The 27,519-nt window shown below is 42.0% G+C and overlaps 1 protein-coding gene across 1 annotated transcript in view; it reads left to right on the forward strand.

Moving 5' to 3' along the window:
* Nucleotides 1–2,437: 2,437 nt before the first annotated feature.
* The window catches only part of LOC308308449 (ankyrin repeat and SOCS box protein 15-like), a gene marked incomplete at both ends in the record, with an annotated part of 48,943 nt that continues 23,861 nt past the window's right edge, over nt 2,438–27,519 (forward strand). The window contains 3 exons of the mRNA XM_080753865.1: nt 2,438–2,615; nt 14,259–14,390; nt 26,051–26,215. Of these exons, the coding sequence (XP_080609991.1) occupies nt 2,438–2,615; nt 14,259–14,390; nt 26,051–26,215 (475 nt within the window). The remainder of the gene's footprint in view (nt 2,616–14,258; nt 14,391–26,050; nt 26,216–27,519) is intronic.

Genomic DNA, 27,519 nt, shown 5'->3' on the forward strand with positions numbered 1-27,519 from the left:
TTTCCATTTTCCCAAATAATTATTAAAAAGTTATTGAAAAAACACGGCCTGCTCACGTATTAGGAGGGTAGTATGAGTCACCAGAAAAAATAATGGGTGTTTTTAATGAATCTGTCATGGTTAAAATGGAGTTTGAAGTTACAATGGGTTTGTATGTGGAGAGAGGCCCTACCACTGCTCTCTGTTGAAAGTGGAATATCCCTTTAAGTATAGTTTAGATCTAGCAGAGATTTAGCCGACTAATTATAGTCGGCGTATCTACGTTTATATTTACACCGAATTTAGACAATTGAAGTTAATCCCTGTTTTAATAAATATTATATATTATATTTAAAAACAACTGCACGTTGCAGAACTGATAGCCAAATATTGGTGTAAAATGATTTTAATAGCCATTCGTCACTATAAGGTATACCTCTGGGTGTAGTCGTTTTATTTAAGGCATTTCAACGACTATGTTTTTAGACCATGTATTAAATAAAGTCATCTTACAAAAAGAAACCAAAATTTATGATCAAATAAGCAGCCTAGTGGCTCAGGGGTAAAGTCCTCGTCTTGTACCAAGAGTTCACCAGTTCGAACCCCACCAATGTCCTCCTTTTCACTACTTTCGACGGACGTTAACGGCTAAATATAACCGACTTTTAGCGGTCTAATAGTCGTCTAGTTTAAATATAGCCGACTAAACAATTTGCAAATCTAGACCTTTACAACACTGATTTTCAACGCGTGCAGGTGTAGAAGATAAAAACACCACTAATAGGCAACTAATAAACCTCAAAATGCTCAGTGGGAGATCAGGAACTTCCACATAATAAGGGATTTAGGGATTTAGGGATTTAGCCTGTCATCATTATTGGGAAAGGTGTCAGCTCGGACCTTGCGGCAACCTTCCAGTTTACAACGGAAGATTACGAAGTAACAAAAAGAATCATGACAAAATAATCCTTGTATAATGATGAGACAAGGATCCCGATGGTGAGAAACTCTATACTGGAGATATTGAGACCCAGATTAAGAAGATGAAACACTTAATCGAACAAGAAGTGGGTCAATATCTCCACACAATTACGTTGAGTGACTATCTGAGATGTCAGAGAATACCACGGGGGGCTTAGAATACAAAAAGAGCCTGCAATTGGGCGAAATAATGACGCCTTTTGTCAGAAATGGTGCGAGATCTTAAACAAGGCCTCGTTCGACCTGATGGCACTGTGCATCCGAGAAGAAACTGAGCAACTCATACGTACAAGAGAAGAAATAGATAAAGCACATGAGGAAATAACAAAGGCACTACCAGATAAGAAGAAACTGGCAGAAGTGAAACTTGAACTTCAGGAGTATAAAACGAAACTGGAGGAAGAAGAGAAAGAGATCAAACGAAATAAGTTCACAAGGGATATAGAAGACTACAATGAACAAAATATGTACTTTTGGAAAGATGGATATCGAAAAGGAGGTGGAGAGAAATATGTCATTAATATACCTTAGAGGAGTTGTGTGGAAATAGAAAAAAAGTTCCCCCCGTTCTGTGTTGCCTAGAACTGGAGGATTGATTTTGGGGTTTGTATGGTAAATTACAATGTGTGATGTCATCAAGTTGTACTTTACAATACAAACCCCAAAATCAATCCTCCAGTTCTAGGCAACACAGAAGGGGGGAACTTTTTTTCTATTTCCACACAATTCCTCTCTAAGGTATATTAATGACATAGTTAAATATTGAAAATGGGTGGTCTACGTGCAACGTTCATTACACGCCGCTCCCGGATTGTTGAATAAAAAGCATTTTTATCCGAAATTATTTTGCTTAACATTGTATTTCCGGCTCATTTCCTCGCTTACCCCAAATGATGATTTAACCTGCGCCTCGCTTGCACCACAGTGCCCCACATGCTTGGTAGGTGTATTTCGCTGTAATACAGGTAGATTGTTATAATTCTTAGCTTCTTGAATCTTTTCCCTTCTCCTCCGGTGTTTGCGCTCATGTGTCTCAAGTAGTCAAGTCAACAAGTGAAGATGTTTCGGCCGGGCGTGCACTACAAGATAATGTGTTTAGATTCAGTTACAGCCGATAGATGGGGCAGTTTCGCACTTTGGGGGAATAAAAATGCTTTTTATTCAACAATCCGGGAGCGGCGTGTAATGAACGTTGCCCGGTGTCAAATCGTTGTCAAAGTTGGCTTGGGTAAGCACTTTATTTTTGAAATCTGACGTTCCTAGCTCAAACCGTTGAGGGTCGGATTTCCCACTGCTCCTCAGGTTGAGGCGGCACCAGAACGGTCATGTATATGACCGTCCTGTATTCAGGGCTAGCCTAACCCTAACCCTAAACCTAACCTCAGTAACCATGACACGGGTGATTATCTAACCTGCCGACGCTCGCGGGTGATTATCTAACCTGCCGACGCTATTCGACCCAATGGGAGTTCGACCTATGGGGCAGTCCCCGAACCATCGTCGGTGGCTGTGCCAGCTGATGACCTATATACCAGAGCCCTCGCCCCCTTGTGTCCTTGTCTACTGTCCCAGTCGACTGTCCTCATCGGCTGTCCCCGCCGACAGTCTTCCTGTGCTCTCGTCGACTGTCCCCGCCGACTTCCCCCTGAACCATTGTCAGCTATCTCCAATGAACTGCCTTTGTCCTCTGTGCCGTTCCTTTTGTTTTTGGGCTTTTATGCCTTTATTGATAGGACAGTAGACTGCAATAATTGGGGAGAGAGATGGGGAGTGACACGCAAGGTTGTTTGGATCGGGATTCGATAACAATCAAAGAACAGAGTTCTGGACGGGTTTAGATTACGGAATGTTCGACTGCAGGGGTCATCGCCATGCTGGCTTGTGGTGGACATTTTTGTAAAATTTTCATTTTTGCAATGGCCATACTGTAAGTGACCGGACAATAATATTACCAGAAACACATAAAGAGCTAGCCTTGAATGACCATACTAGGCAGGGCCGTGCAGAGAACACTGAGTGGGCACAAAAGGGAACTTCTGAGCATGCGTAGCGTGAACGCAGACTTTTGGGGTGGTCTTTTTGTGGGGGTCCTTCGTGCCATTTCACACCAGAAATGTAGTACAGTGGCTGTCTCAAATAAGGTTGTTTGCAGCTGCAAGGTTAACAAGGTAGGAAGGCACTTGACATCTCTGCATCAGGTGAAACTAAAACAGCTCATTGGGCAGGACATGATTTTATTTTATATATCTTTTATTTTGCAAAATAGCACTTTTGAGGCAAAAGGGCAGGTGCCCAAGCACCCAAACAGACACATATTTCTGTCTACAGACATATTGATGACCCCGGTTCGTCTGTTAGTTTTCTCTGCATCTGGAAGTCACAACTGGGCCAGCCCTGACTCATTTACAGTGACATGCTCAGGAAATATAAAGAATATGGTGAACATGTTGTATAGCTTGTTCAGCAACTACAGGGCTGTTACTGTTTGCCACACAAGGCACAATAAGGGAAAACAGCTGAGTCCAGAGGCTTGAGTGTCACTAGATTATATTGTCCAGTAAAGATATAAATGGATATGGATAATCCTTTTCCAAGAGAGCATGGGGATGGTATTATGTCTAGGCCTATAGGCAGCCAATTCTTTGAACGTTTGCAATTAGATTTGATATAATACTTCATGTCCAGGGGCCGCCTCACGCTACAGAAACAGGATAGGCTCCTGCCCTAAGGGCGTCTGATGAAGAGCCGTGAGACTCGAAACGTCATGTTCAATATGGTGTAAACTAAAGGAACCTAAATAAATATTTAAAACATTTGGAGCATTTCCCAATGTGCCGACCCTATCTTTCTTTCTTTATTCATTCGACCTCGACCTGGCACCTGGTTTTAGAGAGAGGATGTGTGTGCTTTATTGCTAGTTCCAGCCCTATTGGGCCTCATGGCTCGGGTACCGCATATTGCATTGTGTTTTACGACTGTCACGGGGACTTTCTCCGTTGACTTGAATGGGAAAATGCAAAAAAAAATAACTTTTCCCAAATTTGGAGATGACTGACATCATAGATGTCTGACGTCATAGACATGAGACTGACACAGTATGTCCATATATGGGCATTCCAAGATATGAGCTGAATATTGATGACATCAAGGATCTATCTCCATATATGGGCATAAAATGGACAAGGTCGGAATGGTTAGCAGTAGCAACGCTCAAATAGGGACAAGGATTGACATATATGGGCAGGGCCGTAGTGTGTCTAATCAGCGCTCTATGAGAGCTCTCTTGAATGCGCCTCTCTCCACTCGTGTGCGCAGCGCGCGTGCGATTTTTGCTGGTTTTGGCGTGAATTTAGTCGTTTTGGGACGGTTTGGGGCTGCTTTGGGTACACTCCATTTCGGCGCCCCCTCGGTGCCCCCTCTAGGATGGCGCTCTAGGCGGCCGCCTAGCTCGCCTATAGCTAAAAACGGCCCTGTATATGGGCATGAAAGGGACAAATGGTAAGAGGGATTACATTTCCGAGAGGATTCCTTGTGACTAACCACACTTGCAATTCCCCAGAATTGCATCTTTCTAGTTTATGAGCCTGACTAGCATGATGCTGCTTAACCACTTTAAACCTTATATTTCATTGACTAGATTTCATTTAACTCCCCTTCTACACCGAATCTACAAGCTCACAACACGTCTTAGATCTGCTATGTTCATCGAACTTTCGCATTTTACGACAAGCCCAGAATAGGGACGCTATAGGGTCCACATGGGCAGCAATAACTGCCCACTGCTCCTAATAGGTATGTTGGGTTGAATGCAGAAGTCACATTTCAAGTGCAAATGTAGGCCTACTGTGACAAATACTGTATACCACAAAGGAGTGGGGACTGTAATTATTATGAGTATTATTAACAGAATAAGCTGCTTGTGTTCAGCAGACTGTAGAAGCAGAGTTAAAGATCAACATTTTGTCTCCCCCACAGCGATATGGGTGACGGTGAGATGGAAGGTCTTGATGAGGCGATATTTAACTTTGCCATCCAGGAGAGCATTCAAGACGTCCACGAGCCTCCGTGCTCTCAAGGAGAAGCCAACAGGTATTGTACAGATATGGAGAGCATCAGATTACAGTTCCAATTAACATTCTCCCCCATTTCATGTCACCAACCCAATACAATCTAAAAAGATATAACCAGTAAGACTCCCTAATCGGGAGATAAGTGACCGTCAGGTCGGCAACCTCATGGTGGTGCTAGAAGAGGGGCATGTGAGAAATCAGGGGCGGAGGGCGTGGTTTGCCAGCCAAGGAGTGTATGTGCAAGGTTTGGCATGGATAGGGGCAACGGTGCCGGAGATAAGAGTAGGGCCAAACGTGTGACGTGACGTGAGGTGACGTGACGTGACGTGACGTGACGTGACGTGACGTGACGTGACGTGACAGACAGCTGGTGGAGCTTTTCATACCCACTCCAGCAGGGTGAAGCTGAAACTGCTTTGCCCCTAGCTGCAAGGCTAAAAAGGTCTCCCTTCCAAACAGCATGCTATCAAACAAGCTGAGTTCCCAGAGGTTCTTTTTTTCGCCACTAGGGGGGCGAGAAGAACCTCTGGGCCAAAACTATGATATTCCTGGCCAGGAAGTTTAGTTGTCCCAGGCTCAGAATCTGGGCTGGGACAATACAAGGAATTTAAGGAAGGAATGGAAACACGTGACCACCGGGCATGTGCCATGTCTGGCTATGAAGCTCACCATGGGTGCCAGAACCCACAGCCGTAAGTGCGATAAAATACATGTCAGTGAAGCGACCGCGGTTTTCCCAACGACCCTGAGCGCAACGGTGGGGGCCGATGGGCAATAGGCTTCCCACACTCCCGCGCCCCCACCGTTGCGCTCAGGGTCGTTGGGAAAACCGCGGTCGCGTCAGTGAATGGAGCCGGCTTGATCAGCTCATGAACAAACCTGGAACCAAAACTATTTATGAACTACTGAGACCGTTGTCATATAATCTGTTCAGGAATATAAAAGAAGACATATCAAAGGTATTTTTACAATCACTTGCTTTTCGATGTGCACAGTAGATAATGAAATAATAATAATAACAGTAAATAATAATCGTTTCTGTCTCCGAAGTATCGTGAGATTTGGTTCCCAGACAGGAAACGGTGGATAGTCTCGCGATACTTGGCTTGTTTAGAAACATACTTTTTGCTCTTTAGATACTGCTATAAAATGACGAGTGCACATATCGAAAATCGACACAGCACAAAAAAATGTGTGACATGCGTTCTTTTATTTTCCTGAGCTGAGTATGTTATAAAGGTCTCACTTTTTCATAAATAATGTTTGTTCATGAACTTCATGAGCTGCTGGGAGGCTGCTCCACAGTCTTCCACCGAACTTCCGGCTGCAGTTTGGCACCCATGGTGCGACGAATCTGACGGTTGGAATTGCGAGATAGCGAAAGGGTCGTGGATGTCTCTCTATTTACCTTGGGACAATACAGGAAGTAGAGCCCTGTGCAAACCTTCAAAACATTCAGAATAGAAAACAAACAAAAACACTACAACAATATGCAGCCCATGTTTCAAGGTGAATCCTACCTACCAGACTAGCTATCAAATGAATGTAAAGAATTGCTTTTAAATGAACTGTACAATTTAACTTGTCTATCCCCCGCACAATAATCAACATTAAAACCAGTTTCAATGTCTGTTAGGAAGGAAAAGAACAGTGAAGACCATCGGAAAATAGTTGCCGCCATTGAACAAGGTAAGAGGCTAAATTGCTAAATAAATGAGTAAAAGAGGAAACTAAAGGAGTAGGGTTAGGATTAAACCTAGTATTTCATAATAAGTAAGACTCAACCTGAATACAAATCTTGTCTATGGCTACATACATACAGCTAATTTGAATAATCACAATTCAAATGTGATTCTAATATTACAATTGAAGTGTGATTTCACTAATATTACAATTGAAGTGTGATTTCACTAATATTACAATTGAAGTGTGATTTCATTAATATTACAATTTGCGATTATTTTAATCAGACTGAAATCTACCTTTCCTTCAACAAGCACTGATGCTGGGCGTTTATATGATAAATGATCACTTGAATACAACATTAATAATGTAAAAATAAAATAAATAATGGTATTTTTCCCCCCCCCATTGTGATAACGATAAATGGGAACTTAAAGTATAACGTTAATATACAGTACTATTAAAGTATACTAAATGTTAGTTCCCTTGAGTGGTCAAGATGGGTGGGCCGTGAACAATTTAGAGGTTTTTAGGCCCTGATCCAGAAAAGGTTAAGAACCACTTGTTGTTTAATGATGACACTGATACAGATGTTGACTATGTGCGAGTGCTGTGGGCCACCTTTCCATCCTCCGGTGTTAATTTTGACAGCACATTTTGATTTCGTTTTAGTGATTTGGATAAAATGCCATTTTGATTTAGTCATATTTTAGTCACCTGAACATTTTTTGTCTAGTTTTAGTCGACTTTACACTTGGTTTGCATGCTGAAAATAGCAGATCTACGAGCTTGTAGATTAGAACTTGTCCTTTAGTTATTTTGGTTCTCTTCCCCACCTGTCCCTACCAAACATTTTAGTCTATTTTGTATTTGTTGACTAAATTGACAATATTTCGTCATAGTTTTAGTCTGCACAATTATTTTACACATTATATTCCATAGATCCCAGGGGCTCTACTGGTGAGTATCCTTTAGAAACGTAATCTTTTTTTGTCTTTTTTTTTGGCTATAGTATGCTCCAGTTATGTCGAAACAATTACCCTGTTTAAATGGTGCATTTGTTAAATGATGCATAGTGCCTTTATCCAAAGCACCTTTATCCAGTTATAAACCCATGTTCCAATCCTTCAAACACATGCTGTAGCATTCAGTTTACACTCGTCTGTACTCAAAGGACCACAAGCTCTTGAGATTTTTTGTGTTCTATCCTTTTGACATAATATGCAGCCTATGGTTATGCAGCCTACATATGGTTATGTACTGTATGTATTTTTTTTTTTATTAAAAACATCATTTATCTTTCGACTCTCTCAACTCCTTCTCAATGCAAAGATTTCCTCATGCCTGTGGCTCCCTTGAGTAAAGGTGGTAGTACAGATGACCTAAACAAGTGGTTATTTTTCTTTTTTTCCCCTTTATAATTTTTTTTTTAACCCATTTTTCACCCAGTGCCAATTGCCTAAGCTGTAATACTGGGCTCAGCTCTCCCTCTGCCAACCTGGGGAGGGCCCCGAACTGAACTCATGCTTCCTTCAGTGCATGAGGAGTAAGCAAGCAGCTTCTTATCACCTGACAGAGGGGAGCTTCCCCGGTTGGACGTAGGGCGTGGAAGGAACATGTTATTCCAACCAGTTCCTTTCCCCTCCATCAGGCGCCCCGACTGGCCAGGGGGAGGCATAATAGAGACCAGGATTACTGCATGTTTTTGTGAGGGTATCTACCCTAGGAGACACATGGAGAACATGCAAACTCCACACAGAATTGCCCTTTCGTCAACCCCACCTAGGGTGTGGACGCTGATGACGCAGAGGAGAGAACACGCCCCCAACGCCCACAGCGTCCCTGAAGGGTATCGAACCTAGGACCTTCTAGCTGTGAGGCGACAGCTCTACCAACTGCACCACCGTGCTCTAAACAAGTGATTCTAAAACTTTTTTTTCACATCAAGGACCCCCAAATTGATATGGTATTTTAGCCCCGGATCCCAATCTTATAAACAAAAACAAACAAAAAAACAAAAACATGAGAGAAGATTTTTTTTTTAAATGTCTTGAAAATAACCGTCCTATGTCGTGAGCTTGTAGATATGCTATTTTCGTTTTGCTGTGGACCACCTGGAACCAGGAAAAACCATAGACCTAAACAATTATTGTCCCATCTCCAGATTGCCCTCGTTAAATTAAACTAGCTCTTACCCGTTCAAAGATATGAGCTCCGAAATGATGTGCAGTGGGTGGGTTATGGGATGTGCACTGTGCACACAGTATATGAGGGATGGAAAGTAACTTTAACTGGTGCTTGCATGATAATATGTAGGAGCATCAATGTAAGAAATACCCGTTTCGTTTAATGGCTACAGAGATACTGTGTACCGATCTGCATGATTTTTGGACAAAATCTGTAACAGGGCCAGACAACCGACCCCCCCCCGCCCGCCTGCACACACACACACACACACACACACACACACACACACACACACACACACACACACACACACACAGAGCTGGTTAAACATGTTGCCTCATGCTAGATGCAGAATAGATATGCCTCAAGCTAGATGCAGAATAGATATAGGTACACCATAAAAAATGCTAATATACAGCATATGATTTGTGAAAGTGACAAACGGGCTTCACAGTTATGTCAGGTGTGTTCATATGCTTATGGTGATGCGATTTCAGATCAATTGCTCCAGCCACTGAGGAGAAACGATGTAACAGACACTCAGACACTCAGACAGACAGACACTCACTCAGACATTCCGAAAATTATATGTTTGATGGTGCATTTGGTAAATGATGTGGCCATAGCTTAGTGGGCAGAGAGAGGCCCTCTGGTAGTCAGAAGGTCACCGGTTCACCTACCGGCATGCCTACAGCGAGCAGTGGTTCCCAAACTTTTTAGCTCGAGACCCAAAAGAGAAATTAGATGTTTGCCCGGGACCCAAGCTAGTGAAAATAGCAGATCTGCGCTCACAACGCGTCGCTTCATCAAAAAGCTTTTGGGGAATGTTTTGAAATAATAATAATTAAAAACAAAATGTAGGACACCAAAAATTAAGGGACCCATAAAAATGTGTCCGTGGCCCACAGATGGGTCCCGATCCAGTGTTTGGGAAACACTGGTCTACTTTGTCAAAGAGTCCCCTGATGCTAGATTCCAGCATCTCCTATTTTTTGGGGGGAACATTAGCAAGATATAGCCCTGGGGTCTTCAACGTTTTCAGGCCAAGGACCCCTTAACTGAGAGACAGATGAAGCAGGGACCCCCTCTACATGTTGCATAAAACTGTGTTGCAGATTTTCATCGATTTCATAGGTAGATGCATAGACTTGTTTGACAGCACTGTCATCAGTCGATGTTGGATTCGTGTTAATGTGTTTTTTCAGACGTTTAATCACTTAAATTGTTGATACTTTGTAAATTTGACCTATCACTCGGTACTTGGTCTGCTCTTTTTTTTACCTCCACACCACCCCTATTTGCCTGCGAGGCATTGAGAGCTTGTAGATCTGCTATTTTCAGCCAAAGTTCTCCTCAGAATAGGGAATGCAAGGGTTCAAGTTGTTAATCTAAAAGAATTATCCTTTCACACAAAGATTTGGCGGCCCCCCTGTAGTAACTCTGAGGAGCCCCTAGGGGTCCCGGACCCCCTGTTGAAGACCCTTGATATAGCCGATCTACAAAGCTTGTAGATCGCCTATTCCTGCCAAATAAATTTGACGTACAGTAGAGACCAAGTACAGAGCCAACTCTACTCAATTTATTGCAGCTTCAAGTGGTCTGAGCACTGTGACCATCTGAGCACTGTGAGCAGCCATCAGCTCGGTGAAGCTGAAACAGACCCCACGGGACTAACAAAGGTCTCTCCTTCCCTTCCCTTCTCTCTTCGTACGGGGCATTGCATTCACTCACACACACATAAGATGGTGGAGGAAACAACAGGGGCACCAAATTCTGGGCCCTGGGTACAAGGATTCACTACGGGCCCATAGGGTTGGGGACGGTAACCGCCGTACCGCCGTACCGCGGTATACCGAGGCCTACCGCGGTGTCAGGGTCCTTACCGCGGTCAAAAAAGAAAAGAAATAGTCTATTTTTTATTGAAAACAAGCAGGTTTTAAAACGGGGGAGAAGCGAGGACCGCATGCGCTCCATGCCGCTCTGCTCTGGGCCGCGTACCACAGGTTTGGAAGCCACATACGTCACTCACAGTCTACACACAGCAGCAGCCTCGTAATAGGGAGCACGGAGAAGCGTAAACTTTCTCTGACTGTAATCCACACAACACAAGTATGTTAATACATACCTTGTGTTGTGGCAGTAGTACCTTGAGGCATTTTCTTTTTTATTCATACGGATTACAGGCGGAGCGCAGACCGCATGGACTAAAACCGAAAATGAAACTATCTTTTACTTTTCCCACCGCGTCGCGCCGACTCGCCCGTTGTGCCCCATCGCCGATTTTATAACCTTTTCTGTCAAGTCTTGTCACTAAAACCTGTATATATCAGCACTCAATCGCTGCGATTTCAGACGTGAGTTAATCACTGTACACAATCTGACTACCCGCGTCAACGCGTCGCGGATGCGACGTGTTGTGAGCTTGTAGATCTGCTCCTTTCAAAGCCAGACCCGCTGTGCTGTACGGGGAAGTATAACTCGGGCAGTCAGGCTGTGGAGAGGCGACTTTTGGGAAGACGATTGCAATATTTTGGCTTATCGCCGAACCTTAATTATACGGGGGTGCGGTAATTACCGCAATACCTGCGGTAAATGGGAAGACGGTAACCACGATAACAAAATGTCGATACCGAGCCACCTAGGAGATTTAACCCATTTAGACTGGGGACGCATTATTACGCGTTATTTTGTGCTTTAACCATTGAAAAATAGCAGATCTACAAGCTTACAGCGCGGCACCGAGTGCAGCGCTGCAAGCTTGTAGATCTGCTGAAGAATTGTGGAAAAATTGTGCAAGTTGTGCACAACATTTTCATTTGAAGGACCCCCAAAATGATATGTATTTGGCCACGGACCCCCATCTCCAAATAGTTAGTTCCAAGGACACCCCAGAAGAAAAGTTTCAGTTACGAATGTTCGCTTAAAAAATACATATATTGAAAGATTTGCACACATTTTCACGACTTTAAAAAAATAGCAGATCTACAAGTTTGCTGTGAGCTTGTACATCTGCTATTTTTCAATAGTAAAATAAGTTACTGAGGTACTAGGGCAAAACGCTTCTCTAGTATTGGACTGGATACTAGCACCATGTTCTTGGTTTCACTATACTTGTTTGAGCTGCATCAGTGTGTCATGGCCTATGAGTCAAGTCATGGCCTATGAGAATTTCTATCAGTAACCAAAAGTGTGTCGTGAGGTTGAATTCTGGGGCCCTGTTCTCCATCTATATCCATGCCATTTTTTCCAACTTGTATGGTTATGCCCACCTAAATGCAAATGAAACTATTGTGAACTGTACTGCAGACTCTGCGTCTTGCTTGTAATGCTCTTTAAGAAGCTTTAATTAATCTTGGTACTTAATGCTTGTAAAATTATTCATACTGTTCTCAAGAGCCCAAAATAAATTATGAAATTTAGGCCATATACCCCATGGAATCCCCATTTCGATTCCCGGCCGCCCAACCCATTTGCTGCATGTCACTCCCCTGCTCTCTCTCTCTCGGGTTTTCCTGTCTCTCCACATTATAATTATTGTCAATAAAGGCTCAAAGGCTCAAAATGCTATAAAAACACATTCTCCTATGATGCCCCTAGCTCTTGGAATGGCTTCCAACACACTTTCCCTCTCTGGCAGAGATTGATTTCTAGCCACAATGTCTCAAGCTGAACTGTTTTAATTGAGTTGTATTGTTCTGTCCCGTCCGTTGACATTTTGTTTTGTTTCATAATTTGTCAAGTTTGTTTTATTTAAATTTTATGGTCCTGTGATTCATGCGTCTTCCTGTAAGGCCTGTGATCTCGACAACTTCGGAAATTAAAGAAACCTCAAGCTGCCTTTTCCAGAGTAAATAAAGCGTTTTGAAATTAAATGAAACATGACCACATGCTTGCCATTGGTATAAACAATGATTTGTGTCTGGCCTTTTTGCTGCGTGCGCGTGGGTGTGTGTGTGTGTGTGTGTGTGTGTGTGTGTGTGTGTGTGTGTGTGTGTGTGTGTGTGTGTGTGTGTTTTTAAGAAATCCACAAAAATAGGTAGGCCTATAGTACACACCAACATGCATTACCGCAGGAAGTAGGGCTGCTGGGTGGGCGGCCGCCCCCCTCCCCCAGGGAGGGGGAACTAAGTGTTGGTACCAAGAAATCCCTTTACAGTATATATACAATAATATCCTGCCGTCTGCCATCAGATCAGTGGCATGGCCAATGTGTGCGCCTTTTTTTATTTGTCTCCACACTGTCCACATGAGTGTGTGGAGAGGAAAAGGGAAAGTATAGTGTGCAGTTCCCGATTGTGTTCCATTTAGCTAAAAAATAAACTGCGGAAACCTGAATAAAACACGAACAAAACCGCATAAAACCGATAATTCTCGGGCGTGCGAGTCGCATGCACGTGCGACAGCCCCTCCTGCTTTAAATTACTTCCCGCGACCTATGCCAATATGCTCCTTCAATCAGGGTCGCTGTCTGACCTTGAGCCACTGGAACTGCTGCTTTAAAGCTACAAAATAAGAACTACTGCTCCCACTGGCACAGTTTGGTTCTCTCTTCTTCCTCTACAGCTTGACGTATCGCTCGAGCAGTTTTTCTGAACATATCCGTTCAGAAAAGCTTTCCCCCTCCTGTCCCATTGATTTATTTTTCTACATCATGCTATCTGTTGAACTTTGTAGTAATTTTGTCTTTTAGAATCGTTGTTGTTTTTGTGTTGCATAATTTTATTTGTGCTTGTTTCACCCTAGTATTTGTTTTTCCATGTTGCATCCATTTTAAATTGTGTTTTGCTTCCCTTGCTTTTAGTATGTAGATTTGCCGTACAGCAATTTGTGACTTTGTCTAGAAAGAAAGGTGCTACAAATAAAGTTCTTACTATTATAGGGACGGGACGATAATCGCTATTATCGTGATGAAATACCCTCGCGATAATCGTATCGTGGAGATTTAATTCATCGTGAAATCGTCCTCCGTCATTTACTGGGATCAATTCACCTTTTATTTGAGGAGCTGCATATCCGGTACCATTTATCCCTCTATAATTGGTAAAACGGACCTGTAAATAACATACTTGATAGTCTTTTTTTTTTTTTTACTCACTACCAAATCTCTTTGCCAATAAACACAGGGCGGTGTGTGCTTCTAGATCTGCTATTTTCAATACTTTTGTGCGACACTTTTGTATAATGTAGGGCTTTAATTTACAAAAAAAAAAGAAAAAAGGAGAAATTTGAAACTTGGAGATACATGTACAAGATTTCTGCCTGACAGTGACGTTATGTTTGTGTGTGTGTGCTGTTATGGCTCCCCCCTGTGCGGGCACGTGTTGCATGGGGTGTGTGTGTGCGTGTGTGTGTTCCCAGATGATGTGGACAGCCTCCTGAAGCTATCAGGCAGCGTGGCTGCCTTCAGAGAGGCAGACAGCAAGGGTTGGCTCCCACTGCACACAGCTGCTGTTCAGAGGAGTCTGGACATCCTGGACACAGTAGTACAAGGTAATGGTAGATGCCAGGGACGTGCTGGCCATTGGGAAAAGCGGGACAACTCCCGAACGGCCGGTTCATTCCCGGCCGGTCCAGGCCGGCCATTAGGAATAAAAAATGCAAAATAAAATGTTGGCCTTCGTTCCATTTTGGGAGCTGGGCGGCCAACAAAGTAAATCGTCACTGTCGGGCAGAAACCTTGTATCTCCAAGTTTCAAATGTATACATTTTTTCTACAAGTAGATCTGCTGTTTTCACTAGTTGAAATCATTTTTAAAATGATAAATACAAAACAAACGGTTTTGGACATACAAGGTTTTCACCCGACAACGAAGAAATATAAATCATGTACAGTAATTGGCCCACTGGCTTGTTGTCATGATCTGAAATGGCAAATCTTTGAGTAGCAGCAGCAGTGCTATAGAGAGAGATCTCTCTCTCTATAGCGTGCAATGAGGGCCTCTACAACTCTTTTTTCCCGGGCTGAATCAGGGGCCCAGCACGTCCCTGGTAGATGCAGTGGTGTAAAAAGTACTCACTACATTTTACTTACTGTAGGTAAAAGTATCAATACCGCGATGTAGAAATACTCGAGTTACAAGCACAAGTCCGGAATTCAAAATGTACTTGAGTAAAAATATGAAAGGGTACCAAAATTAAAAGCACAACATGTTTGAAAATAGCAGATCTACGAGCTCGTGTTGCGATGTGACGCGTTGTGAGCTTGTAGAGCTGCTATTTTCAAATAGCCAAGGTATAAAATAGGGCTAAAATGGTTTATGTTATAATATACTAATTTATATCTGCAAAGTAAATACGTTTTCAAATAAATATAATGGAGTAAAAGTACAATATTTAGATCTGAGATGTAGTGGAGTAGAAGTAAAAGTATTGGACATTGGAAACACTCAAGTAAAGTGCAAATACCTCAAAATTGTTCTTAAGTACATCACTTAAGTAAATGTACTTAGTTACTTTACACCACTGGGTAGATGGACTGCATTTATATAGCGCATGGGTCTTCAACAACAGGGGGTCTGGGACCCCTAGGAAGTCCTCAGAGATACCACAGTGGGGCCGCCAAAACTTTGTGTGACAGGGCTTTTATTTATTTATTTATTCGTTTTTATTAACCAGTTGAACATATTCCGAGATTGGAACATTCGTGGAGAATAGACGATAACTACAGTAGCCTACAAGCTCACAACGCACAAGATTTGGTGTAGAGGGGAAAAAAGAGCAGACCAAGTACACAGCCGAAGGTCGAAATTGACCGTGCTACTGGTATTGATGGTTTAAGTGGTTAAATGACTGGAAAATACGCATGAATATGAATCCAACATATTCATAGAAAATATAATTGTGTAAAAACAAACAAACAAAAGAAAAGATTAACGAAATGTTACAAAACAGATGTCTAATGCTGCCTCATTCACACTACAGATATATAGTTGAACGTTTAGCTTGGTAATTCAATGTAATCTCAATGGAAACCAGCTTTAAAGCTTTCAAAGCTTTGTTCTCAGGATCCCTTGCATCTTTAAAGCTGGTTTCCATTGAGATTACATTGAATTACCAAGCAAAACGTTCAACTATATATCTGTAGTGTGAATGAGGCATAATGCTGCTAAACAAGTCTATGAAGCAATCCGTGCGATCTAGTCACGCTAGAATGTTAAATGCTGGCAACAATGTCTGGAATGATTACAGTTGACCTGATCCTGTAAAAATAACAGCCATATCCATTTTAATGCATGAGCGACAAGCAGGTGCATACACGTGGCCGGACAACATAGTTGTATCCTATTTTGTATTGAAAACGATTTGAATATAACTTTAACTATACCGTGTGCATGGCTGTGTGTGTTAGGATTTCTCAACAAACTAAGTTCATTAGAACAGATGTTCTTCAGAATAACAAGCCATGAAAGAGTACTGCTTGCACAATAAAATCGGCACTTGAGAACAATCATAACACAGAATGCCTCGGCTGGCTGCAATGAATCAAATGATATGCTACTCACAGGTCATGGTGACATATTCAGTGGTGAGTGCCATCTCATGTGTCTTTTAGAGACAGCTTTGGGACAGTTGATTAAGCTTTGTGGAGATTTTGTACATTTAGTGGTAACATTTTATGGATGGGACTTATATCTACAGTACAGCAGTGGTTCTCAACCTTTTCGCCATCAGGGATAGACTTGCGTAGCCAGGCTTACTCATCTGCGAAGAGAAAAGCCTGGTTATGACCATAGGCTGACACAGACATGCATGATTGATTGATTGATTGATTGATTGATTGATTGATTGATTGATTATTTTATTAGACAAAAATGGAGAACAGTACAAGTATAGTCAATACAATTTAAATGTAGTACAAGAAGTACAGTTAAACACCCTGCCTAAAAGGAACATCCCAAATAAGACCTTTTACGGCTTTTTTTACGTTGGAAGCCCTCTGTATTTAATTCATGGACATAATAAATAGCAAGCAAAGAAAACATTCAATAATATTGCAGTTATAAAAACACTATGTACAGGATAGGGGAAACAAGGTGGTGGGGCTAAGGTAAGGGGGGGGGGGGTGCTCACTTCTCACCTGTCTATGGGAGAAGTGATAACTACCTCGTTCTCTGGCCTCCTGAAAGGTGAGTTTTTAGGGCAGTTTTTAAGGATGCCAGCGAGCTACATGTTTTAAGGGAGGTAGTCAAGGAATTCCACACCTGGGTGGCAGTGTTGTATGAGAATTTAGCCATATTTGTATGGGTGTTATCAGATCATTGTGTGCGCTCCCTCTGGTGTTGTGGATGTGGGTGTCGCTAACTTTTTGGAGATGTTTGGTCAGATATGCGGGTACTGAGGGGATGGAGGGCAGATTTGTGTTTACTATTTTGAAAGTCAATCCATTTTTAGTTGTTTAACCCTGTCTTCAACGCTGAGCCAACTTAAACTAGCAAAATGTGTGGTGAGAAACATGGGTCATAGGCGAGAGGGAGCCGCTCTTTCTCCTCGTCCTTGTCCGGACGGCTTTACGGACGACGGACGCGTGTTGTGCGCATGCGCCGACACATGCTGACTCGAATATTCAGCTCCTTGGATGGGAAGCGAAACCCGGCCGTAGTGATCTAGCCATGCTGCCCTAAAGGACTGAGCTAGCGAAACCTGGCTAACGAAGCCTACTTTTTTTGTGCTTTTATCTTTGACAATGTGGAAGCCCACTTGTTTGTGCTTTTTTCTTTGACAACGTGGATTCTAATGACCACCTGACCCTACCCAAACCCTAACCTTAACCTCAGTAAAACTATGCCTAACCCTAACCCAAACCCTAACCTTAACCTCAGTAAAACTATGCCTAACCCAAACCCTAACCTTAAAGGAGTAGTTCACCCCCAAAATGACTTTTTTTTCTATTGATTACTCAGGCCATGGAGAGTAGAGTTCAATAATATTTTTTGGTTTTTGTCACATTCCTAAGACAAAATTTTGATTCGAGTAAATTTACCCCATTGATTCCGGATGGTGACCCGTTTCGAAACGGGTCACCATCCGGAATCAATGGGGGTAAATTTACTGTTATCACATTTTTGTCTTAGGAATGTGACAAAAACCAAAAAATATTATTGAACTCTACTCTCCATGGCCTGATAGAAAAAAAGTCATTTTGGGGGTGAACTACTCCTTTAACCTCAGTAACTGCGTGAGACGCAGTGGGGGTGAGAATGTCTTCCCGTCCGTCTTCCTGTCCGCTCGTCTTCCTCAAAGCTTTCCTCAATCGCTAGCTCCCCGTCCTCACTCCCCAGCTCCCGCTCACTCACCACCTCCCGCTCACTCGCCAGCTCCCGCCACTCACACAGCACTCCGTCCTCGTCTGCTTTGTCGTCCGAGACGAGGACGACATGAGTGAGCGGCTGTTACCCAGGTAGAGAAGTAGCCGAATTAGTTTGTTTTGGGAGGTTTGGAGCTCTACATAAAACATGCACATGCATGTTTTATGTAAAACTCCTTGGCACACAGCCCTTTCACGACATGGGAGTTTGACACGGTCAAAGCCTCCCTGTGGCGAGGGAAAAGTGCTGGACTTGCCGGCATTCCCCCAGAGGTAATCAAGAACTGCAATCTTGATGGAAAACATCATGCCAGAAATATGATCTCTTTTTATGTAAAAACTTTTTATGTAAAACTCCTTGGCACACAGCCCTTTCACGACTTTTTATGTAAAACTCCTTGGCACACAGGCCTTTCACGACATGGGACTTTGACACGTCAAAGCCTCCCTGTGGCGAGGGAAAAGTGCTGGACTTGCCAGCATTCCCCCAGAGGTAATCAAGAACTGCAATCTTGATGGAAAACATCATGCCAGAAATATGATCTCTCTCTCTCTCACATCATCCCGGTACCAAAATCTGATGATCTCTCAAAACCTCACAATTACCGTAGTATCAGCCTGATCTGTATAATTGCAAAAATGTTCAACCGCATGATAATGAACAGGAGACGGAGTCTATCAACCCCCACCTCATCGCAAAACGAATACAGAGAGGGGAAAACCACCTTAGCTCAGATCCTTGCGTTACGGAGGATCATTGAAGAGGTAAAGAGGAACAAACAAGCTGCAGTGCTATGCTTCTTAAACTTCAGGAAGGCCTTCGACTCTATCTACGTATAGAGGAATGGTGTTGAAGAACATCCGCCCCTGACAACAGAGGGCTCCACAGAAAAGAACCTTAAAGTCAGGAAAAAACACCAACACCGAGAACTCCCGGCCCAAAAAGCTTGTACTGTGGAAACCAACACACATAGGCATCGATCAAGAGGACGTCCCACACCTACCTATACGTGGACGTACTACTAAAGAAAGATGCTGGTGCAGAAAGCACGAAGGAGCTGGCCAGAACCGAAATGACTGGAGACGCCGACGGAGGGCTTGTCTGAGGAAAACGTAGAGAAAAAGCATGTTGAAATGCCTTAAATTGCTGTTGAAATGTGTGATATAAATGAACTTGCCGTGCCTTGCCTAGCTGTTGTGAAGTGTTGCACTCTATGCAATGCATTATCTTCAAATGCATGTGCTTGTTGATATGAGTCGTAGAACAACTTGATGTTGCATTTGTGCATTTGACATGATTTTCCTTTTTTCCACAGGGAACTACTCATACAAATCAATTTCTCCATCTCGCTGTGTATTGCCCTCTTGTGCAAAAGTGTCTGTGATGTGTGCGTGTGAGGAAGAGAGAGACAGAGAGAGAGAGGGAGAGAGAGACAGAGAGAGAGAGGGAGAGAGAGAGAGAGAGAGAGAGAGAGAGAGAGAGAGAGAGAGAGAAAGAATAAATTGCAGTGGGTTCTTTTACCAGCAAAGATGTTTGGAAGGATTTATTTTTCCCGCTCTTTGTCTTAAAAAGAAAAAGTCTAAAACAAAGGCCAGGCCCAAAACCAGTAACTACCGAGCCTGTGGGCCTCATGAGATTATTATTATTATTATTTTTTTTTAACCAACATGGGCATGGGCCCCAGTTGAGCTGTTGAAAAGAGCACGGTTGAAGTGAGGGTTAAAATGAAACACAATTGCTTTGGACATATTAGCTCATTAGAATCTGAAAAGAGCTTGGCTCTCAAAGGTGCAGACCAGAGAACAATGGCCCTGATTACCCAAGCAGTTCCTTCATGTCTGTTCTGTGATGTCACGTACATCTTTAAGAAGAAGCCACAGTAAACCCTGTGAAAAATTGATCTCATCCTGGGGGGGCCACCTCAAACTGTCCAGGACCCCAAAATGAAAGGGAGTTGATACACATATGTATATATCAATTTGGGGCCCCTGTAAGTATTTACACAGACTTTATAAGAAATGTATCCATTCCGGATGCAGGGAATGGGGGCCCCCCAGGATGAGATACATTTTGCACGGTTTACTGGGGCTTCTTAAAGATGGTACTTATTGTTTTACTGCCAATGATTAAAGTAGCTATGGACTTAAAATATATATGAGGGTTACCAAATTGAGATATGTAAATATATTGATATATACTGTATGAATATATTCAATTTCATTTGGGGGCCCCTGACAGTTTGAAGTGGGCCCATGATGATATCAACATAATGAACGGTAAAAGGGACTTAACATGACTTAACATGAAATGTTATGTTTAACTTAATACTTTCAACAAGTTTACTGGGGCTTCTTAAAGATGGCATGTATAGTTTGTTTTACTGGCAATAATTGAAGTAGCTTGAGGTTGAGAACCACTGCAAAACATGCACTTAAAAGTTATTCTTGTTCTTATTATCATCAAGGTAGTTAGTTATTTGTAGGTAATATCTCTGATATTCCAATTATGTCATCTTGTAGCTATAAAAAATCATGTGAGAGTGAAGCACAATTGCTTTGGATATAATAGCTCATTAGAATTTAAAAAGAGCTTGGCTCGCAAAGGTGAGACCAGATAACAATGGCCCTGATTACCCAAGCAGTTCCTTCATGAATGTTCTGTGATGTCACGTACATTAATTTAAAGGATGCAGGGAATGGATACATTACTTCTAAAGTGTGTGTAAATATTTATATTTAAAACGTTTTGATATATACATATATGTGTATATCAATTCCCTTTAGTTTTTGGGGCCCACTGGGTTTACTGGGGCTTCTTAAAGATGGCACACATTGTTTGTTTTACTGGCAATGATTAATGTAGCCATGTATGGACTTAAAATTAGGGTGACCAGACGTCCCGTTTTACCCGGGACAGTCCCGTTTTCAAGCTGCGTGTCCTGGTGTCCCGACAAATATCTCTAAAACACTAATATGTCCCGGTTTTCAACATTCACTGCAAAATAGTCCCGGTTTTCACCAGAATTAAAATAATAGTAGCTGTTTTCAGTGGTTGCAACCGTTGCATAGACATTTATCATGTTCTTTTCATGAAAACATGCTCACCTAACCAATCAGAAAAAAGGAACAAATTCATTGCGTGTCTGAATTCAACGCTGAGGCTGTTTGTCAATCACTCACTGCCTGTTTGCAACCCTGCGGTGCGTGTCTGCGCGTGCACGAACGTTAGAGAATGGGCACGCGTGTGCGCGGTAACGTGCGCATTGCTTTTAGGGTCCCAGTTTTAGGCAACAGTGTTTTGCGTCCCGGTTTGAGTGGCTGAAAATATGGTCACCCTACTTAAAATATATATGCAATTTTGATGGTTATCAAATTTAGATAATATGTACATATTGATATATACTGTATATATTCAATTTCATTTGGGGGCCCCCTGACAGTTTGAAGTGGGCCCATGATGAGATCAACATAATGAACTGTAAAAAGGCCTTAAATAAAATGTTATGTTTAACTTAATACTTTCAACAGGTTTACTGTGGCTTCTTAAAGATGGCATGTATAGTTTGTTTTACTGGCAATAAAGTAGCTATGAATTGAAATATAATTAACAGGCTGCCTTAACAGCTTAAATGCCTGAACAAGCCTGTATATAACAGTATTTTATTTTTAGTTATTATTTTATGTCATTCTTTAAAAAAAAAGTCTGACTGTGCCTTGTTCTGTTTACGTTTCTGACAAATACAGTCTTCAATCAATCAATCAATATTGTTATAGTATTTTTCCTTATTTTGTTTATATGGAATTATTTTGAAAAAAAAGCTAGTTTGCATTAAACTCATGATTTCTTTTCTCATTTCTTAATTATTTCTTAATTATTATGTTCAAATAATTAAAAATAAAAATGTAGGAAACCAAATGTAAACAAGCATTTACTTGCGAGCCCTAGAAATTGGTTAGCGACCCACACATGGGCCTCAAACTGGGGTTTGCCTGGGGCCTCCTCGGCCCTAAGCACGGCCCTGCTACCGACCTAAAGTGACCTTTGCTTGCTGGCTGGCTGGCTGGCTGGCTGGCTGGCTGGCTGGCTGTCTGCATGCATGCATGTGAGTGTACAATTTATAGGCATATAGCAAATGCTCTTATTCAGAGGGACAATAAGCAAAGTAAACATACTGTAGAACGCAGAGAGTGCATGCCTCAGTAAACTATAGCATCACAGGTAACCAAGAACCTAGCATCAGTTTAAAAGCAATACACTATGAAAATAAGAATCTGTACATAGGTATAGGACACCAAGTAAACAATTATCTATGTGTGTGTGTGTGTGTGTGTGTGTGTGTGTGTGTGTGTGTGTGTGTGTATGGGTGGGTGACGTGACGTAGCGTTTTCGCTGTCCTCGGTGTCAAACATGTATAAATAAAAAATATATTTGTCAAAAACCTTCTGAATATTGTGCAGGACATTAAGCTTTATGTGAACTTACTCAAGATTAAAACATTTCATTCCTCATTTCTTCAGAATCTTCAACCAAACATGGTAAATGTCATCTGGTGTGACTGTCCCGACCTTGTTTCTCAAAGTGGGAACTTGAATAAAACTAAGAAAAAGAATTGCTAAAATTCATTTAAAAATGAATTTAGGCAAAAAAAATGTCTATTTGTGAGCCTATATCTTTTCAAAGTCCAAGCATAATGTTTTCAGTCATTTCTGATCAAAAAGATTTTGTCCCCCAAACCAAAATCATCTGGTGTGACACTAGTTTGGAAAAATTAAACAGGCAATAATTTGGACACCTACTGGGCTAGAGAGGTCCTTCTTCTGTAAGGCTATTCAGCACTCCCAGCACAACTGCAAGACAGGTGTCTGAGGTGAGTTATGATTTTAACATTTTCATGAAATGCCATCTTGTTGAAACTTTGACAAGTGTGGCACTTCTGGATGTCATCTGGTGTGACACCTTTTTCATTAATAAAGCAAAAGTTATTTGAAACTTTGGTCATAATTACATGTAAATCTAGGTTGTTTTGTTATAGCTAGCATGTTGTTAGCATGCTAATGTGTACCTGGTAGCCTCAAGGTAGTCCTAAATGCAGAAAACGTCATCTGGTGTGACACTTCGTCATCTGGTGTGACATATCTGCTTGTCACGCCAGATGACTTGATTGTCACACCAGATGATATATACTGTATTTTCCTACAGACATAACAATAAATAACAAGTCCCATGTTTCTTTTGTCCATTTAAAACATTTTAACATGTTTAAAACAACGTTTTAAACATTTTTACATAATTTAATTTAGCTTCATTCGGTGATACAGCAAATTCATCAGACAGAGCAGAAACCCCTTCACAGAAACCTAAACCTTATATTGTGGTAACACTTTATAATAACTATCCGTTATAAGCAGTTAATATAAGACACTTGACAACAGAAAATGGGTGGTAACCGGAATCGCACAAACTGCTTCCTCATGAGCAGCATTCCTTATACATGGGGATTCAAGAGGGTCACCTGGAACTTTTCAGAGCGTTCCCATGGAAAGGGCGCACCTGATGGTGTGGGAGGGGTGCTGAAGCGTAAGGCAGACATGTATGTCCTCGGAGGCAGTGACCTACAAACACCGAGGGATCTGTGTGAGTATTTACAGAAGTCCTCTGAAAAAGTCACTGTCATGTGGATCGAAGAAGAGAAGATATCCAACATGGATGAAATGGTCCCTCCATCAGTGCGTCCAGTGACTGGCATCAGCACTACGCACCAGGTTCTTTCTATCTTCCCGGGAAAGATAGTTTACAGAGACCTGAGTTGTTTCTGCCAGTTTCCTCAGATCTGCACCTGTCACAACCCACGGAAATTACAGTTCGACCAAGTCTCCAGGGCTGAGGTGCCAGGTGACAAGACAAGTGATGAGTAAGTATAACTAAATCATTCTCTTTGCCAATTTTATGATACCTGTAATTGTACCTGTTTAATGACAATAAAGTAACTTATGTCATCCATTCATTCCTTTTCTTCCTTAACTAAGTGGTGGCCCATCTGCGGAACTGCCCCCTTCCCAGGTCAGCTGCAGGCCCAAAACAGCTTCCGGAGCTCAGTGAGTATAACATACTTGGCAAACTTGAGGACTCGCTAGTAATTACATTTTACTACTAAAAACAATCTACCTGACAAATAAATTACATTTAAATGTCTCCTCCTGAAGGTCTTCTACTCAGGTGCTGGACACAAGTGCATCTATTGGAGAGGCCCAAGCTGAGGATTCAGACACCTCCTCAGATGAATACACACAAGGACAGTTTGTCATAATCAAATATGAGGGAAAGCCATATGTGGGGCAGATTGTTACCATTAATAAGGAGGGGCTAGAGATAAACTGCATGAATCAACTTGGAAAAATGAAAAATGGTTTTGTCTGGCCAAAGGGGCGAGACTGCATTTTCTACAAAGAGCAGGAAGTTGTCTGTGGCATAGCAGAACCGCAACAGGGCAAACGGTTTGCTACCCTCACCAAATGTGACTGGCTGATGTACAATACAGTCTAAATGTCTATACCCTCACCAAATGTGACTGGCTGATGTACAATGCAGTCTAAATGTCTATTCTAATCTAATCTAATACTTTTGTACTTTCACTCACTGGACTGGACAATGAGGTAAGGTAGGACCCGAGACAAACATAGCGAAAATAGCTGATCTACAAGCTCTCAACGCATTGTGCTGCGAGAGCTTGTAGATCAGCTATTTTCGGAGTTGCACAACCCAGCACTCTTTAGCTAGTGGAGATGTGGTGTAACGACATGATTCGTAAATAAATTTGTTCAACTCAAAATGCTGTGTTCAAGTTCAGGAGACTTCGGAAAAAAGTAATACACCTGAATGCTGAGTTGTTTCCAATAATTGGTGTTAATAAAATGTTGCCTTGGCTCCCAGTGTGGCTATGCACCTTATTGTCTCTTTAAGATCCTTCTGCCGTGGGCCGGCAGAAGACTTAGGTGTGCGTAGCATTCCTGTGCACATCCTCATCATCCATCTACTACTACAATTCTTTGTTATCCTATGTTAAGGCCCAACAATACTATCCTGTTCAGAAATATTAAGGCCATGTTATTTAATGTTAAAGCAATTTTACTGTTGCTGTTTTTCCTGGGTAATTGTTTAATCAATCAGTAAAGTTCAGTACTCACTAATAGGTAGGTTAAAACACAGTTTGCTTTGACACATGAAGATATGGTCATCTGGTGTGACACTAAGTCATCTGGTGTGACATTCCAAATAGTGAGAAATCATACCTTTATTAATGATGAAACCGAAAAAATGTGTATGGTTTACATAGAAAATAGTATCAGGAAGAGTCACAAATATTTGTGTAATTTTAAAGAAAGTTTTTGTCAGAATAAAATTAAAATATGTTGAAAGATCGACAACATGGGCCTCACACAGAGTGTTGATTATGAAAAAAATATACAGATTCAATTAATTTTCACAAAACTATAGTGGATCACAGGTTAGTTATGATAAAGGACTTTGATAAAGTGAGTAACTTAAGAAAGGTGTACTCCATTTTCATTTTATGAACAATTATTGTCATGTCACACCAGATGACGGTTTTAGGCACAAGTACAACAAACTGCTCAATAAAGTCTGATTCCAATAAAATATCTAAAAACAAAATGTGTTTCCATAAAGTTGAGAGTGAGTAGAACAAAAGTAAATAATTTTTATGCCTGCTATTTAAAGTTTTTTAAAAAACATGTTTTTTGGGGCGTCACGTCACTGACCCGTGTGTGTGTGTGTGTGTGTGTGTGTGTGCGCGCGTGCGTGCGTGCGTGTGCACGTGCATGTCAGTGTGGATCTCTAATGACCTGACCCTGGAGGAGCTGACCTGTGATGGAGAGACCGCGCTGACGCTGGCCGTGTCCGCTGGCCTGCAGGAGAACGTCAGCCTGCTGCTGCAGCGCGGAGCCTCACCCCACAGCCCCAACGGCAGCGATGAAACTCCACTGCTGTTAGGTAGGAGCCTCACCCCACAGCCCCAACGGCAGCGATGAAACTCAACTGCTGTTAGGTAAACACTCTGGCACCACAGGGCAGGTGCTGCTTGCCAGCATGATAGTCGGGGAATATTATCAGAATAATGTCAAATCTGGGAATTAATTCCTTACCAAGAAATGCAGGGGCGAAATTAGATCTTATTCTGCATGGGTTTTCAGATCAAAAGGGCCCTGTACTGCCGTAAGGGGGGGCCATAGATTAGGAGATTAGAGACCCCTGATATATTGGAAATGGCAAAATACATATCGTCGTTGTCGGGTGTAAACCTCGTATCTCCAAGTTTCAAATTTGTATGTTCTTTCGCCAAGCAAAGTCCTGCTTCATCACACAAGGCTGTCGCACAAAAATAGTGAAAACAGCCGATCTACAAGCACACAACGCCTCGCACCGCGAGGCGTTGTGTGCTTGTAGATCAGCTGTTTTCACTAGTTTAAATCATTTTTAAAATGAAAAATGCAAAACTAACGGTTTTGGACATACAAGGTTTTCACCCGACAACGACGATATAATAGCCTATGAATTTATAATACTGTCACCAGTAGGGGGGCCCTTGGGTTTATCAAACCCATCAACCCTATACAAATTACGCTTGTGAAGAAATGTCTTCACTGTGGTGGTGGAATCTCCCGTCGATCCGACGGATGTGTTAGACAGGCAGTCATTTCCTCTTAGCGTGGCTCCACATGTGGGAGCGTAGCCCTATCCCTGGGACACACAGTCTCCCACAGATGCTGCATGGAATTGTGTCCTGTGTTGAGGTGAGAGGTCCTCGTTTCTGGTGGTCTCTGTTGTCTTGGATGGTTTCCACTCTTGCCTGTTCGAAGATGTCGATGCCTTGGGTAACCTGGTGCCTCCACCTTTCCCTGTCGGCAGCTGTATCTTCCCAGTTTGCTGGGAACTTTGTTAGATGTGTTACTATACCTTTACAAACACATTGGTGAAGACATTTCTTGGTAAATAATTTATTCCCAGATTTTATTAATATCACCTGACTATATAGAAAAGAGTGTTAATGTGTGGAGACTGAAGACACACCTTCTCTGATAGGATCCATATACTCATCAATGGTGTAATGTAACACCAGTAACTTTCTACTTTGTGTACTTACTGTAGGGTACGGTCACACCAAAGTATGGTTGCCAGCTGTTAAGAGGATTCTGTACATTTTACCCTTGTACTTTTACTGTACTCTGTATGTAACAGACTATTTCTACATTATATACTGTACATTTCTTCATTGCGGTATTGATATTTTGCTCATT

Source organism: Nannobrachium achirus (genome assembly GCF_963921795.1).
Source record: "Nannobrachium achirus genome assembly, chromosome: 23".
Taxonomy (NCBI): domain Eukaryota; kingdom Metazoa; phylum Chordata; class Actinopteri; order Myctophiformes; family Myctophidae; genus Nannobrachium; species Nannobrachium achirus.